We start from the raw sequence: 17,678 nt of genomic DNA on the forward strand, positions 1-17,678 counted from the left end.
CTCTTCTGAGTAATATATAAATAAGTATTCGTAATTTTTACTTTTCCGGCTGTTATATAGAGGGAAAGTGTAGCGCTGGGTCAAAAAATGACCCTTTCCAAATTTTTACATTTTTGGACTCGGGACACCTCGAAATTTCGAGATACGTAAAAGATTCGAGTTTTTTTTTTCTATATGTGTGGATGTTAGACTGTGTGGGGGGGACATGATTTAGTTCACCCTGTTTGAAGCCTAATAATTTCTGTGGTCGGAGTGGTCGGAATCGGAGTCGAATGGTTTAACAGAGGAGTTAGATATTAAGCGTCGAAGTGGTCGAACTAAATCGTGTCCCCATACACGTTCTAACATCTTAGGCGAGAACGTTTTAACGGGTTTTACTGTACTATTATAAAATGACAAAAGAACTTACTTCGAGGGTAGAGATGAGTTTTATTTTATTTTATTTTTTTAAATTTTGAACGCTAATAACGAGTAAAATATTCATTAAGACATATGACACGCGACCACTTTTATGTCTTCACCTCGTCGACCTTTAATTAAGAACCAAAATTTAATAGTATTAATTCCCCTTTATACGCCAGCTACGGTGTCACATTTCGTTTCTTAAACTTTAGCCGTTCCGAGATATCGTTTAATATCTCAGAACGGAAAATAAAAAAAATTAAACAAATTAGATGCCAACACACAGGCGGGCGCGAATTCTTCCTTTTTTTTGACTTTTTGAGGGGTTCGGGAGGTCTCCAAACGTGTAGATTTTCAACAAAAACTTGGAGGGTCAAATCTGACACGATTCCAATACTTTTCCGCTTTATATACATAAAAAGTTTGTAAGTAAAAAGGAGTCGGAGTCGGCGGATTTTTTGACGACTCCGACTCCACAGCCCTGGATATGACAAAACATTGAATACGACCGTAAGACCCAGTCCACGTTCCTTCATTAAATTAACCATAGGGAATATTCTTCAATCGGGTCAATGTTAGACCTAAAACACTGTAAATAATACACGTAAGGTTTAGACAAATTTATATTTCGTTTCGCAAACAAAATAATCATATCTATCTATACTAATACTATAAAGTTCGTAAGTTTGGAAGTAGGAAATAATCGTCGAAACTACTCGTCGGATTTCATAGATTCTTCCGCCAATATTTAGAATGGACCTTCGGGATTGACGTAGGCCGTATATTATTCCGCCAAACATTCGTATAAATTAAAAGATATCGTCTAGGATTAAGCTCTTTTATGTCCGACAGATGGCGTTAACTCCGCGAGTACCACCACCTAAGTTCGCTTTTCTGCCAGGAGGAACAATAAAGAATAAAGCGCATCATCTATCAATATATAAATAAAAATGTAACGTTCCTTTGTTCCTACCGGTTCCTTTGAAATTTTCACGCAACGCCGCATTCGAATACGCGCGTGTTTTTATATAATATACGTGTCGAAATTCCCTCCACTGGGGGAAGATGGACGGGATTAAGGCTTACCGTGAAGATTCCCGCTTCTATTTATACTATTTTAGATGCAGTTTTTTGCGTTTTTGATCGCGTTTTAATAGGGTACGTCGAGAGAATGTAAGAAGGGAGTTTTCGAAAAATTCCCACCCCCCACGGGTGAAGTGTTATACATTTATAATAGATACATTTTGAGCCACAACAAGGCGTGGCTGGGTCTGCTAGTATATTTATATTTACGCATTACCTTAAGTGGCAATATTAAGTTATTAAGATTTAATTGAAGGACTGCTAATAAGCAATTATTATGAATTTGAAATGATAAGTATTTCGAGTATAAATTCTTTTAACTATTAAATGAACCGTAATGTCTCATCATCGTTTATTTTGTTTTGGCAATAAAACGAAAAACATTGTTTTACTTACTCGATCCGTCCATGCGCATGACATTTCTTGCTGTTCGTAAGTAGAAATTCCACAGAAAGAAAGTAGCGATTAATAATATAATAGATGGAAAAAGTAAATAAGGATGTATAATAGCTTCTATGACGAGTGATCCGATGATATTGACTAATTTCTATAATAAAATAGAAAAACTAAATATAAGTAAAACATTGTTAACAACTGTAAAGATAATCTTATGATATTGCGACAAACCTTACAGCTCTGAGAAACAACGTTTTCAATCCGATCAACAGGTCGGCGTCAGGTTTTAAATTGTTTTTGTGTGATGTATTCGTTTTATAAACGAATGATAGAAGAATACAACATTTTTTTGAATGAATAAATTTCGACGAGAAGGGTTTAAAGCTTAGATTACAACAACTTAGTACAACAGGAGAGCATCGTTTAAACATCGGCATTATATTCAATAATGGTTTCTTAAGCACGAAGCTATACATCGAGCCCACTCACGACCCACTATTCATTCCTCCCTCCTCCAATGATCCGCGCATTTATAAACATTCGGCATTTAGAGCTGTAATTAGAAAGGCATTCCATTATTGACCCGACGTTTACCCAGGTTGCGGGAGTTGAATAGGATTAGAACGTTGCTAGGGAGTTGGGATTTGGAGCTAAAGTCATCGAAAGATTAATAAGTTATTACTCAGATTCTAGCAAATAGACGGCGAAGAAAATTATGAACAACGATCTTACTAAGTTCGCTTACAACACAGGCGTGCCCACTATTATGAAAAAAATTTCGAATTACAGGAACACAAAAATACTGTACAAAAGGGCTCCCACAGTTTATAACTTGTTTAGGAATGACAAAGATAAGATCCAGAAAAAAACAAATCTGGGGTACACGGGAGACTTTTTAACAATGGTCAATTACGTCCGAACAAGGAGTACGTACTGTACGTAGGTGTCGCAACAGAAACCTCGGCGAAAGACTTAAGGAACATATTTGCGATGTAAACAAAGCGCACTATTCGGAGTAGCGCAATCGAATGGTTCAGTAGTCGAATGGAATGAAGCTAAGATTGTTAAACTGGTGCGCTGACCGACTCTGTCACCGAGTTCAGAAAGATTTGAAATATATAAATCTAGCCTTATTGGCAGATGTTTAAATTACAAGGATGCCACAGGGTTACCGTCGGTCTGGGAATATGTGATCAAGAATAGCTTATTAAAATCTAATCCATAACGCGCTGTCAATATAATTCTATATACTGTGTTAATATATTTGAATTTATTTCATTTTATTCTATTTATTTCAGTTCATTCAGTTTCATGAATTTGCATTGTTGGTTATAATCTAAATATATAAAATTACTTGTCCCGACTGACTGACTGATTCATCATCGCCCAGAGCAAACCGCCGAACCTAACGAGGTGAAATTTGGTACACGGTTAGGGTACGTCACGAGAACGCGCAGTAAGAAGGAATTTTTCGAAATTTCCCCGCGGGAGGGGGAGGGAGAGCATTAAGGCTTAACCGGAAGAACGGCTTCTACCGTCCTATTTTACACGCAATTTTCTTTTACAACAACGTTTAGTCTTTATTAAGTACTTAGGTATATTAAATTGATAACATTTCGGACATTGTTATAAATATTTTTATCTATTTCGATTTTTTAACCAAATGTTCGAACCGTTTTAAATTCGAATTTGTTATTGCATATCGGTTGGTTTATAGAAGGATTCTAAACGCTCCAGAAAATTGATCAAATTAAAAATAGTTCGTTCGATTCTCGGCAATTCTCATTATTCTCGGCGGTAGGTGTTATATAACAATTACTACGGTGGTTGAAATACTGAATATAAATGGGGTTTGCTGGCTAAACCACCGCGGGCCAAGTCGCGGGTAACAGCTAGTATTGTATATTTTGGTATTTGGACGAAATATTCGAACATCTTTGAATTTGAACGTATTAGTTCGAATATAGAACGGTTGTAAAAGTTGAAAAGAATTTAAAACCTGACGAGAACCCGTTTTTTGGGTTGTTTCAAGTAATAAAGTTGTTTCTCAACGGTATAAGGCGTGTTTGACATAATATTTAAGTAGTACGGTCTGAGTGTAAACATAATTATTATTTAATGCTATACTGTAATACTAATTGAGAAAAAAAAACCAGGAGGAAAAACAATTATACAACATCTGATTATGCAAATTGTGATCGGATATTACGAAAGTAATATCGTAAATAATATGTATCCGTAATATCTCGCTGAATTTCAAAGTTACGTAGTCAGAAGACAGTTCCTTAAAGTAGAATTAATACAAACAATTATTTCAAAGAATAACTAAAATAACGTTTTCCATTACGAGAGGAAATATTTCTGAATAAAAGTTTCCACAGACAAGTTAACCACGTCGGAGCGGAGTCGATATCCTCGTTCGAAGTACAGTATACGAAACGTATACGGACGATACTTTACAAATGTAATTAGGTTATCCGTGTTTAAAATGGCTGCCAAGGAACCACTGGCATCGACCACGCGTGCGGCTCTGCGCGTCATCCTTCCAAAATATAATTTTCACCGATTCGAAACATTCCATAATTTATTCATTTTTGCTTAAATTACTTTTTGCGCGCAGCCGTGGCCTTAATGTCCAGACAAATAATTCCTGGTTACACCCTGGTTACGTCAGCTCTTTTGCCAGACGAAATCACTGGTGATATAACGAATTCGTCAACATTCTAGAAATCGTTTTTCAAAGACGATAAGTCATTATTTATTTTAATAAAACTCGAGCGCGATTTTTGAATTTGCCAGAAAAAATTTTCGAGTCCGTAACGTGTTTCACCGAGTATACATAAACACTTATCCACGCTAAGCTATTTATTGGATTTCACGTGTTTGAACTTTCCTAATATTTTTTCTAACAAAGGCGAACGCGTAGCGTGAAGAAAAATCAGAGAAAATTCCCATCAATTCGGTACGTTTAAAGTAAATATACGGATAAAAAGATTTATTTTTCTTTTATCATCTTATACACTTTATTTGAAAGTGTGTCGTTTCAATATCGATTTCTCCCAACAAACCTAGAATAATTAGGCACTTTCTAAATTGGCCGACAGACACGAAGAGCCATTCCTCAGGCGCGTCAACTCCTCCGACGACTTTTTGACTTTCCGGCATCCGCATAAACGTAGCCTAATTGTATTTTAAGGCGGATCAAAAGTACATGACTTTTTAACCAACTGTCGGAGGTATTCGATGGAAAGAAAATGGGAAAAATTAGATTGGAGATAGAAGAAAAACTCACGTGTATAGTGGAAAAACTGGTCATCGGTAACTGTTGGTCGATGGATCCCACGTCTCTGGAGAAACGATTCAAGACTTCACCTAAATAATATAAAATATTTTACGTGAAAAAAAACCATTTTATATTTATTTTAAATAATATTAAATCAGTACATTTACTCGCCTATAGAATTGTTATCCAGAAACGATACGGGAGTACGCACGACGCAACGAAGCATTCTACGGTGTAGGTTGTTAGAGGATTTCGTACACAACTCCACGTACAGAGCGGCGGAGATCAACGAAAACGTTATTAGTCCGAATATCAGTCCTAAATACACGTATAAACCGATTAAGGTATTCGAGTATCGGTGGTCGATATCGTCGACGCCGCGGTTTACGTCCGAGTAATTGGAAAAGGTGTAGTTTTTCACAAAACACCTTCCGTTAGTCCTGTAAAAAAGTACGGCTTGAAAATATTTAGTTTTATATAATAAGAACGTATGCGAGTATAATACCTTGGTTTGTCTTTCTACCAAAATAGGCCCGTGTAATAATTCGGTCCGTTATGTTTGTAAACTCGTTCGGTAACTCGTACACGAGGGGTGGGTGCTTAGTACTAGTGATGTGCCGGATATCCGTATCCGTATCCGTATCCGCGGATATCCGAGGCCGTTACTTTTTAGCGGATCTTTAACGGATCTTTTATCTTAATGAATTTCATTACTTATATGAAATTTTAAAGATAGGTAGCAATAGCACATTCGTCGTTTACTATCGTAAAATATTTCCATATTACACTACTAAACTTTTTTGTCGACATTGTTTTTATTTTAATTTAACTCAACACTCTCCAAAAACACAAACGTAATCTACGCTATCTCGTGTCTCACTAGCCACAAACTAGTGTTTCCCAACGTGGGGTCCACGCCTCACAAGGGGCAATTGGATTGCTAAGGAGGGCAGTTCGAAAATGGACTTGTCCAGAGTTTAAGTTAACCGTATATCCGCTGTATATGTTAGGGAGACATAAGAATTTTAGAAAGGCTTAGGTGGGGAATAGCACAAAAAAGGTTGGGAAACACTGCACTAAACTATTGGGGCGGTACGCTATATTTTTGTATATATTAATTTTAGTTTAGTTTCGTTTCTTCTTTCTACCATTTGTTCTATTGTTCTATTTTCTTCTAGAACTTTCTTATCTATTCCCTGTCCCTTGGGTGGGATGAGCAGTTCCTAGAAATTTTAGGAGCAAAGGTGTAAGCAGGAGCCGGAGAAAAAAAAGAAGTGACGTAGCAGGTCATTCGTAAACCGGACGGCAGAGTGTACGGACGAGGTGAGAATACTGGGAGTCGTATTTTCAATGACCGGATAGTTCAGAAATAAGTTCAGAAAAAAGATCATGTTTTAAGGTTGTATTGACGAATGTGGAAGAAAAAAATCCTAATTATTGTAGAAGAGAAGTGGCCAGTTATAGGAGAAGGACGTGTGTTATCCCACCTAATAGTACGCATAAAGAAACAAGCCGAAAAAAGGGACAAAACCCCAGATATCCCTATTTCTATCTTATCTACCATTTTTTCTGTCATCTTAATTCTATCCCTTTTTCTGTTATTAGTGTTAAGTTAGTGTTTAAGGTTAGTTTTAAGGTTCCGGGTTATATTGTCGCGATCGGGATCTGTATTGTACACGTGCTTTGGATACAGCGAACTATTATTATCGCTGTAATTTCGCATGCTACTGTTTGCACCGTGAAGTTGGAATCCCCCGAAATAGAATCTGTATAAAGACGCGAAATAGCTTAATTGGAAAATTATATCAACTTTTGTTACTTTATCCTGTCTGCCTTTGTGGTGAATTCTAATTTAGCACACTTTCACACTATAAACAAAAACACGCGCAGTGCAAGTCAAAACACGTCGCGTTACTAACGCAAAGCGTCAACTATCGGTCCAAGGTCACACGCACCGCCGCCGACTGAGTACGAAAGTAGAGATCCGTATCCGTATCCGTGTCCGCGGATCTAGACACTAATGATCCGTATCAGTATCCGTATCCGCGGATATACATTTTTAACGATCCGGCACATCACTACTTAGTACGCTATTAAATTTTGGCGGTTAACGGCCCATGTAACCACCCGGATAAGCCGGGTGTCGTGTGGCCTCACACGCCGACGCGTAAGCTTAGTTCACGCCGAGCGCGATTCGCTGGCCAAAGCGAAAATCGGAACGAATAACACGCCAGACACGACGTCGTTTCCGGCGAATTTTACCATTTCGCCAATCGCTGCCAAGTTCGGAACAGTCCAGCTTTTTCGCTAGCGAAAAAATTTCGCCGCCGATCCTATGACCGCTAGTTGTCACACAGTTCTCGTTGTTTTCGAGATGACGTTTTCTCTCGCTCGCAAATGATTGGCTGCTTAAAATTCGCAATGACTTTTCGCTTCTGCTTGTACGGATCAATTTCGCTAAGCCAATAAAAATCGCTTATCGCTTTTTCTCATTCGCTTTCGCTATTCGCTCAGTGTAAACTAAGCCGTACGCGTGTAACGTCAGGGAATCTTTCCCGACACAATCTTAGCCAAAAGACTCGAAACATCGTTTCCAGCCGGGGAGGAGTCGGAAGGAGAGCGGATTGACAAACGTCCCGAATGCAAATTCCTGTACCTTCCGATACTTTCTCCAGTCACGCCGCGTATAGGTAACGGCCGGGAAAGCCCAAGGACCTTACTCTTTGTTAGTAGAAGTAGACGATTAAAAGCCGCGTAGTTAGAAAAAATCCTAGGGCGACGATAAATTGGTTTAAGGTAATTCGCACAAGTAAAATAAATAATAATTTTGTACGCCAGACACTTACCATAAAATCAGCCAATAATCGCCCGCGCTAAACAACATTTGCGAAACCAGAAGAAAGAAGAGGAAAACAACGCCCGATACTCTGTCCTTTCCCCCGGCGACGTATTTTGCGTACAGTTTCGCTCCCGTCCACAGAACGTTCTTCCCGGTTTGGCCGGGACCCGTTTTTTCTCGGTTTCCACATTTCTACAAAAAGTTAAATATTTATCAGTAAAATATATTTTGTCTTCCATTTCACACAAGAACATTTCTAATAGCTCGGACGAAAACAAATGTTTTTATTTGACGTAAACTCCGGCGGACAAAACAATTACCGTACTCGTCCGGCGGAATTGCGCGGTTAAAGGTTTCGTTCTGATTAGAGGGCTTACAAATCGCTTCCCCGAAATGCGGACTACGGGTGGCAAGTCCGCTATCGTCGGAACCGCTACGTTTGGTCGGAAGTGCTTAGTCTGTCGGATGTATACGCGGCCCATCCCCAAAACACGGACCGGTAAACCTAACGGGTACAAAAACTGCGTAAATCGATGGTGTTCAAATGATTTCCGTTTTATCCTAGACGTAGACGAAACACATTGTAGACGCGAATCGTTGACAATTACTAAGTGCATACTTCGTTGCGTGTGTACTGTACTGTACGTATTATATTCGTAAGTATTTCGCTACGGAAAGTGGTGATACGGTTACGTCGAGTAAACTTCTCGCGTGGAAAACAGTAACGGTGACGTAAAGAATTATTTCGTTAAATACGGTTCTGGGTGCCGTTTTTAAAGAATAATATTTAGATTTTTTAACGCCCGTTCGGCGAAAGAAATTTCTTTCTTTATAGATGATAACAGAGAGGTTGCGGCTGTCGTATTATGCCCAAAACGTGAACGGCCGACGGTCGAGCCGACGAGTAGAAGATCGCTTTAATTTAAACTTCTTCATTTTTTGTGTTTGGGGTTAAATTATGACCTGTTTTATTAAAATAATGATTGTTTAAGCATTTACGAATAATATTGTAAAGAAACGGACGATTTTAATCCACAAATTATTTAATTATTCAATTTTTTGGCCAGCGATGCCAAGTGCCTAGAGAATTTACATATATTTGCCTTCGTAATAGCTTATCTTAAGGCAGGTTTGTTCTTTCGCGGCATCTACCATCAACGGCGTAACGCGTTTGTAAATTTTCTAAAAATTAATTTTCCTAATTTACATAAGCCACTACTTCCCTGGACAAAAGTACGAGGTATTCCCATCGTCAGCTACTACGGTAGGAGACACCACGCTAATTAAAAATAATTATTTAGTCTTATTAAACATCCTATAAATACTTTAAAATACTTTAATTTGTTTATTACCTTCGCCGGTAACACTGGATGCTAAATGTATCCGCCATTTTTTCGACAAATGCGCGACGTTCGCCGTGTAGAAGTAACGTTTGAACCTCTCAAATTCCTTTCGCTATTGTTTTAAAGTGCGATAGCGTCGTCGTAATTCCTTCAAACGATAAATCCTCGAAGAAAGCAAATTTCATAAAATCTCTCTGTTTAAGAAGCGAGTATTGATTTTCTAAAGGTTAATATATTTTTATGCTTTTTTCATATCTTACGTTTTTACGTAATACATGTTACTTCGGGTTAATGTAAATCATAAACCGACCGAGGACTGTTAAAAGACAGACGGATGGAACGTATAGAAATTCCGTTAACTTAATTTAATTACAAAGCCAAAAAAGATGAAATTGTTGACAATGCGGGTGGTTAAGCGAAAGAAAGAACTGATAAATCAGACATACGCGAGTAAAGCGCGAATGCTACAGTATTTACAGAACGGATTAACCCCCGCCTAATTGCAGATTCGTAATCGGCCGCATTTCCACCACCGAAAAGAAGACGAAAAATAAATCGTTTCGCTTAAATATTTATTTCCGAAGCCCGGCAATGTATACATTGTTACCTAAGATAATGCCTCTACCTCCTAAAAATATATTGTTAAAATCTGCTACTGGTTTTGCCACATCTCCCAGTTCCTTCTTACGCTTAAGTCGGTAATTAACGTCCCCTCGTCCGGTACGGCGCAAAGGCGGGCGTATCAAAGATTATTAATTAAGACAAGTCGAACAAGGCGATTGAATATTAGTGGACATCCGTTTCATTAAATTTTATGCAGTATGCATTTTATTATATTTATTTCAAAGTTTCTTGTATGTTTCATTTCTACTTATCGTATCTATAATTCATAAAGCGATGAAGGTTTCAACACGGATAGAGTCGTTTCGGACACGCATAGAGGGAAAGGGGTTACAAAAACTTGGACAAACTGGGACAAGAGGGGAAGTAAAAATTTCAAGAAAAATGCGCACGTAATTTATGGACAGCCCAAGTGGTTAGACTGTAGAAAAAGGACTTTGAAAATCACTTTAAAAATCAATGGTTATGCAATGTCATTTACCGATAAATTTTCAATTGATCAAAGCTTATGGTTATTTTAAAATGTTAAGTGTGAATTGTTTATAAATAAAAAGTTCACACTAAATTGTATGTATATTATGTGTTTTCTCAATTTTTTCCAAAAATGGACTTACACCACTTTCAAAATAAACGGTCCATATATANCCAAGTATTTAATATTTTAAATACAGTAGAGCGTCGTTTATTCGAAAATCGGTTATCCGAAACGTCGGTTATCCGAAATAATTTCAGTCGGCAAATTTTAATTTTCGCTAGTACTGTGGCGCTGCAATCTTTGGCTCTATCTTAGGCTACTCCAATATTTTTTTATGTTTGTGTATGTGTTTTAGCTGGCAGCACTGGCACTTTTGGGTGGTGTTTTTCTGAGGACTCTGTGCCATGCTGAATCGAACGTTTTTGATACTAGATTAACTTCTAAAGTATAAATTTTTTGTTTTTATATTTTTCAATATATTTATTTTGTTTTTAAAAAATAAAGAAGTAATTTTTAACGATACAATAGCCACGATTATTATTTTAGAAAGTTTTTGTTAGACTTAGCATCGACGAAAACTCAACGCGTAGCGACACGCAACAAAGAAAAATTTCAACACGGGATAGGTTAATGTATTTTTTCGCACATAATCGGTTACCCGAAAAATAAGTTATCCGAACAACCCCAGTCTCCAATTGATTCGGATAAACGACGCTCTACTGTATTTACCTTGTAGTCTTAACATAGGTTTTTGGTATTTCCCTTAGTTTTATCAGTATTAAATGTCATTTTGCACTCTTCCCCCGTTTTCAATTTAAGGAAGGATTGATTTTGCTTTGTTTTGCCCACGTGCCCGGATGTCTTTTTATTTTAATGTGCTTTTATTTCATTTTATACATTGTGCATCTGAAACAGGGAGTCATTTTCATTGAGGTATGGTTGATTAAAGCAGAGACAGATTAAGCTATGATTGCTATTGCCTGTGTTTTACTCATCCTTGGGGTAAAAATAGTCTAATATTGTTTTTGCTTCAACCTCGCTAGTCATACATTTATTTATATTTTTATTTTTTAATAAAACAGTTTTCTGGTTGATATGGCTTCGGTGTTTTAGAAATTTATATACTATGCTCCATGGGTTTTGATTCCTAGCATCAGTAGAGAATTCCTTCCGAGAGTGTGCTTTGGATTGTTTGGTTATATTTGTACCAAAAATTAATCAAACACCAAACAATTGCTGAGCATACTATTAATTTAATATTCAAACGCTTTCAGCCTATCAGGATGGCCTATTAAAAATAGGCTGAAAGCGTTTGAATATTAAATTAATAGTAAGCTCAGCAATTGTTTGGTGTTTGATTATATTTGTAAGTAAACAGCTGAGGAGGTAAAGATAATTTTTGTTATTCATTTCTTAACTGCGTGTGATTGTCTTACCCCCGTATTCACCAACACGAGTTAGAGTTAGAGTTAGGATTAACTCTCGAGTTACTAATAAATTGGTATTCACCAACTCCGAATCTCGAGTCGAACACAATAACCCTAACTCTAACTCTAACTCTAGAAAATCGGCGAGTAGACGATAACTCTAGGTTTGACGCCTGCGCAAAGCGGTCTATTTCAGAGAAAAATGGCGACATTCGACGAAGACGAAGCCGAGATGCTAGAAAATCTGAAATATTTAGATTATATAGATCGTATGGAACGAAGAAGTCGGCGGATTATTTCTCTAAGAAATGACCTCGAACAATTGGACGATTATGACTTTCTATGTTGATATCGTTTGCCAAAAGAGAGCGTAAGAAACATATTAGAACGAATTGGTTTCCTCCTCCTGTTTTAAATAATTCGGCTTTTTTTGTGCCTGTTCTTTCACGGCTTTCTTTTTTAAATTCTTATAACAGTCCAATAACTGTTTGGTTTTTCTAAAGGTGACACCCGGGATACCATTGAATTCCTTTGTTAGTTCTTCCCATGTGCCTCTCTTCTGTATGGAAGAAATCGCATTTGTCTTCTTGTTTTCAATGATCGATTTATATTTTTCGTCTAATTCAAGTAGAATCTCCTTCTCAAAATTAGAAAAATTACGGCGTGCACTGCTTTCCATTTCACTTTCCGCCATTTTCTACACGTGTTTTTATTCTATTCTATTCGTCTCCTCCCTGGTTCATACACGTGTTTGCTTTCAACCAATCAAAACTCTGCTTACGAAAGAAAACTTGTTTAATCTCGATCGCAGGATTGTTTTAAAATATTAACTCTAGAGTAGCGAAACTCTAGAGTTAAATTTTTATCTGAATACGAAAGAAGAGTAACTCGTAATCTGACTTCGAGTTACATCTAAACTCGAGTTCGTCAACTCTCTGTTTAACTCGTGTTGGTGAATACGGGGGTTAGTGTTTCTGGTGTGTTTGTTGTTTGCAGCGTTGGTATTTTGCCTCGAGTTATTTAATAATAATCTCTGTACAGTTAGTTCACTAGTCCACCAGGGAACTAATTGTTTATGTTTGGAGTATGTAGGGATATTTTTATAACAGCAATGTATGATTTTCTTCGTGTATTCCTCGATTATTTCGTTCACTTCATTATTGTAATCTAAGTTAAAGTTATCCCAATTTGTCTTGTGTAGGCTATATTATATTTTTCGGTTCTTGCTGTGTTGTTTTGATGTTATATTTCTATGAGAAGATTAAATGTAATATATCTATGTCTTTATAGTGTTTCTATTAATAGTGTCGACCAATCTGTAATATGCTGACCTATGTTCCCAGTGGTTAATGTGAGGTCGATTCGGCTAGAACCCTGCTGGCTGTAGAAAGTGTGTGGGCCTTAGTGTTTTGTAATGTGATGTTGCTCAGTATGAATTCGAGAAATGCAATGCCATCACTGTTTCTAACCCTGTTCCACCAGGCTGTAGATCTGCAGTTCGAATCTATTCCTATTAGTAATGGGTAGTTTGCTTTTGTTAAAAGGTACTTTATGTTTATAAATTTGCTCGCTAACATTGCCGCTTTGTCAGAAATAGGCAGAGTTAATTAGTAATTTTGAGTTATTAATTTCCAAATAAACTGTGATCATTATCTCATTGCTGAGCTCTTCTATTATAGTAGCCCGCAGTTCAGAGTTGCAAACAACAACAGCCGTGTATTAATTCTTTGTGTGTACTTTGAATTACTGGGGAAAGCCTTTGATATTATATGTATGATATGGTTATTCAATTATTGCTATATCTATGTTATTTTCTGTGATATATTTTACCAGGTAGTTCATGCCACAAAATCCTCTATCCAAGTTAATTTGTATAAAGTTAATTGAAGTTTTCCTTAATATTCGCGTACTCTTACCTCAGCTACCTCGCAGTGGTCTTTGAAGACAGGGCACTCGCGATTTCTGACTCCACGATTGGTGTTAACTTTATCTCGCGCTCTTCGGCACGATTTGTTATATTTCTCACAGTTAATGCATTTCAATTCACGTAACTCATGCTCACATTTCCGTGAAGTGTGGCTCCTTTTGAGCATTCCGGGCAGTGAATACCGACGTTACAATCATTTCCTAGATGTCCGTATTGAAAGCACTCGTTACGGCACTTGAAGTTGTAAAAGTCTCTTAACTTTGAGCTGTTCCAGCCTATTACGATCATGTCTCCATTGTCTTTTATTTTCTACGACAAGATGGCATCAGTTCCAACACCCGAGTGCACATTTCCGTGTGTTCATCTTTGTTGATTGGAAAAAGTGGTCTGAAGTTGTCATCTTGTGGTTCTGTATTATATATCATTAAGTTCTTTTTGACATTTGTGTTTTTCCAGCTGAATGGCATTTTGTTTATTGTAATCCTTTGATTTTGTTTTCTGGAAGTCTTTGCCTCGAATTTGCTAGAATTATTTATTTCCGATTTTAATCTTTCTGCTTTCTTTTTGGGCGTACATTTCAGTATAATACCAGTTTTTATTAGTCTCATATTTTTGACGCCTACCTTTATTGCTTTAATATCAATTGTCTTTTTTAGTTCTTCATCCATCTCGGTTGATTTTATTTCTGATTCGTTTGAAAACACCGTTATATCTGTTTCTGTCTTCTTATGTATTGTTTTTTTAAATCTCTGCATATAGTTTTTTCTTAGGTTGAATAGTCATGCTTTTAAGTTTTTCCAACTCTTCTTCAAGTTGAAAAATTCTATCCCTTTCCTTACGTTAAAGTAGCAATAAGTCTTCAAAAAGCTCAGACGCACAATCGATGTGTGTTAGGACACTCTTTTTTAATACTTTATTAATGTTTCTCCATTGATTAATGCATCTCTATATTTCTTTTATGCTGTTTCTGTATTCTCTTACTTTATCATCTTCCTCTTCTACTTCTTGGGTATTCTCTGTTTCATCTGAAGACATTTTGAGCAGCAATTTTATATGAATATCTTTTTTAGATTTTTTAAAAATTTATTAATATGGGCGATGGAAATAGCGTTAAACTACGTCCAACGATATACAGTCGACCCCCCTATAACGCGGATTCGTATAATGCGGATTCGTATATCGCGGCGAAAAAATTGTGACCATATTCGTATAAAGACGCTAAAAGAGACTCGTAAAATGCGGTAAAACGTCATCGCCGACTCGTGTCACGACAGGATTGGTCGAATCTGGACCAATAGTGGACGAGCAGCCGAACAACTTACACGCTACAGAGAGTTTAGGCGAGTAAGTTGAGTTTACTATCGTCTGTACAGTATGTAAATTAGGTATCGTAAGTCTAATACAGTACTGTAATTTTATACATTTCTTGTGAAAAAACATTTCTTATTCAACGGCCATAAAAATTATTTCTATTTATTAACGATGTCTCCAAAGTTCAACGAATTTTTCGCAGAAAAATAACTTATCAGAAAACGCGGCCGCTCGGTGCGCCGCTCCGCGACAAAAACAAGCTTAAGCAATGGCGTGGTCCAACGGTGCACACTCGGTAAGTAATTCTACAATTTTTTGTTTATAGCATAGTTTATGCGGATTATTCCCAAAAAAATATACGTGTTTTGGAAATGTTGAGACAAATTAGTCTAGAATCGATTAATTTTATGGAAAAAAACCTTTCAAACAGCCGTAGTCCGTAAACTTCACACGTGCTGGGCTGCGATTGGCTCATGTATTTAAGAATTCTTACAACGCGAGATTCTTATAAAGTGGAACGTATCTAGCGCGTTATAAGGGGGTTGACTGTATTACTTATGATAATCCGCTTAAGAATAAAAAGTTAAAAACCAGTGGCGTAGCGTAGTGGGGGCGGCAAAATTTCACAATAAATAATATCTTGTAAAAATTTGAACCATTTCATTTTATACTTTCGTCGCACGTACCATTTGGACCGATCGAAATGAGCACGGGGAACAGTGTTACCATCCGGACAGTCCGGGAATCGACTCACCGTCCGGGTGAACTATTAATTTTACCCGGCGATACCGTGCGCAACCTGTCGACTTTTTTTTCTCTCGTACGGTTCATACGCATACATATAAGCTACACCTCCAATATATTTCCAATAGATAGAGCTAAGTCATCTAGGTTACTTACGTTACTCCTACCCGAGTGTCCCTAGTCGCTAACTGTAACTGATTTAGACCCGGCACGCGCTGCACATTATTCTTCGCATTGCAAAATGACATACGCCCGCGTCAGGAATCTGTTCGAACAAACCTCACCCGCCCTCCGGGTCGGCGATCTTAAAAAGGTGGCAACACTAGCACGGAATTTTTCATTTCTTCTTCGGTGACGAAACTGAATTTTAGTCTTTTAAATCGAGATACCTAAATAAGGAGACGGCAAAATTTTCCTTTGCCCCAGGCGGCTGACGCCACTGTTAAAAACACACGTCTAGCAACCTCATCCCTAAGCCTAACAACGCTTAGCAGCCATTGTTTAAAGCTAAAAATTTTAAACGCACGTAACATGGCGATAATTAATGTATTTTAATAAAATAACCAATAAAATAACCAATGAAATGCTCACAATAACATAATGAACAAAACAGTGTATAAGAATCACTCACCAAACAGCGTGGAATCACTGAACACATCCAAAAAACTAGCTGACAATAGTGTGACCTCTCCCTTCCAACACCAACTGTCAACCGAATTCTAAGGCTATTCACCAACGACTAAACAAAATGTTAAATAAATAGGCTAACAAATTTTACGCGATAATTTTTAACAGTAACCGCATCTTCGAATAGAAACGATAAAAGATTAAAATTTATATTTTTATTTAGTACAATAATAATTGCTGAAATATTTAAGATAACGAGAACCTAATAATGATTTAATAGGTACAGTACGTAAGCATAATTTTTCCATTCGTTACGTGAAAATTTAAATCTATATAGCCTATATAATCGAGGTGGATTGATAATAATAATAAAAACAGAGCCCAAACGGTTAAGAGTTAAAAGCTGAAATTTGGTTCGCAGTTAGGTTACGCCATGGGAATGCACACTAAGAAGGAATTTTTGGAAATTTCCCCCGCGGGGGGAGGTATAGGGTTAAGTCTTACCCCGAAGAACTCGGCTTCTACTGTACTATTTTAGGTGCGGGTTTTTGCGTTTTTGCGGGAAATCGAACATATTTTTAGACCCATCTATAAATTCCTTAATTAGTCTCGAAAGAGGGCGACCTAATTCTTTAACCCGGTGAAGACGGGTGAGATGGGCTATAATCTAATAATCTTAATCCTGGCTATCCGGGCCACGTCGGGCTCATCTGCTAGTTAAATATAAATTTGTTTTGGTATTTAATTAATACGTTAAATATAATGCGCAACACTTATTACATACTAATGAAAAATAATAAAAAAGTATATTTAATAATAAATTTTGTTATTTAATTTGACTTAAGCAGTTTTAAACACGAATTATTGGATTCCGTTTGTATTACACCAGTGCCAATTAATGCGGTTTTTATATTGTTTTAAATTCAACTGCCACCGTATAAACCGAGGTAGCAACTTTCACGCACGAGCATCGAAATGTAACGTCATCGACGATTCGTGTGGTGACGTCTAATTACGCCACTAACGTTCGAATGGAAAGTTCGGACGTCGACTTTCTTTAACGCGGGAAGTATAGGGAGTTGAGCATCTTTCTCTGTGTAATCTGTGATCCCTGCAACCCGACGCGTAACAAAAAAATTAAATTAAAATTAAAAGTAAAAAGTGTTGTACGGAAACGTTCCGTAGGCCGAGTGAGGCGAG

At 37.2% G+C, this 17,678-nt stretch overlaps 1 protein-coding gene across 1 annotated transcript in view; it reads right to left on the reverse strand.

The window, feature by feature from the left end:
* The window catches only part of LOC111631530 (multidrug resistance-associated protein 4-like), a 69,345-nt gene that overhangs the window by 27,927 nt on the left and 23,740 nt on the right, over positions 1 to 17,678 (reverse strand). The window contains exons 16-19 of the mRNA XM_023375786.1: positions 8,011 to 8,195; positions 5,336 to 5,604; positions 5,174 to 5,253; positions 1,878 to 2,032 (exon numbers count right to left, since the gene is read on the reverse strand). Coding sequence (XP_023231554.1) covers positions 1,878 to 2,032; positions 5,174 to 5,253; positions 5,336 to 5,604; positions 8,011 to 8,195 — 689 coding nt within the window. The remainder of the gene's footprint in view (positions 1 to 1,877; positions 2,033 to 5,173; positions 5,254 to 5,335; positions 5,605 to 8,010; positions 8,196 to 17,678) is intronic.

This window comes from Centruroides sculpturatus, unplaced genomic scaffold (assembly GCF_000671375.1).
Source record: "Centruroides sculpturatus isolate CEXI.00-Female unplaced genomic scaffold, Cexi_2.0 scaffold412, whole genome shotgun sequence".
Taxonomy (NCBI): domain Eukaryota; kingdom Metazoa; phylum Arthropoda; class Arachnida; order Scorpiones; family Buthidae; genus Centruroides; species Centruroides sculpturatus.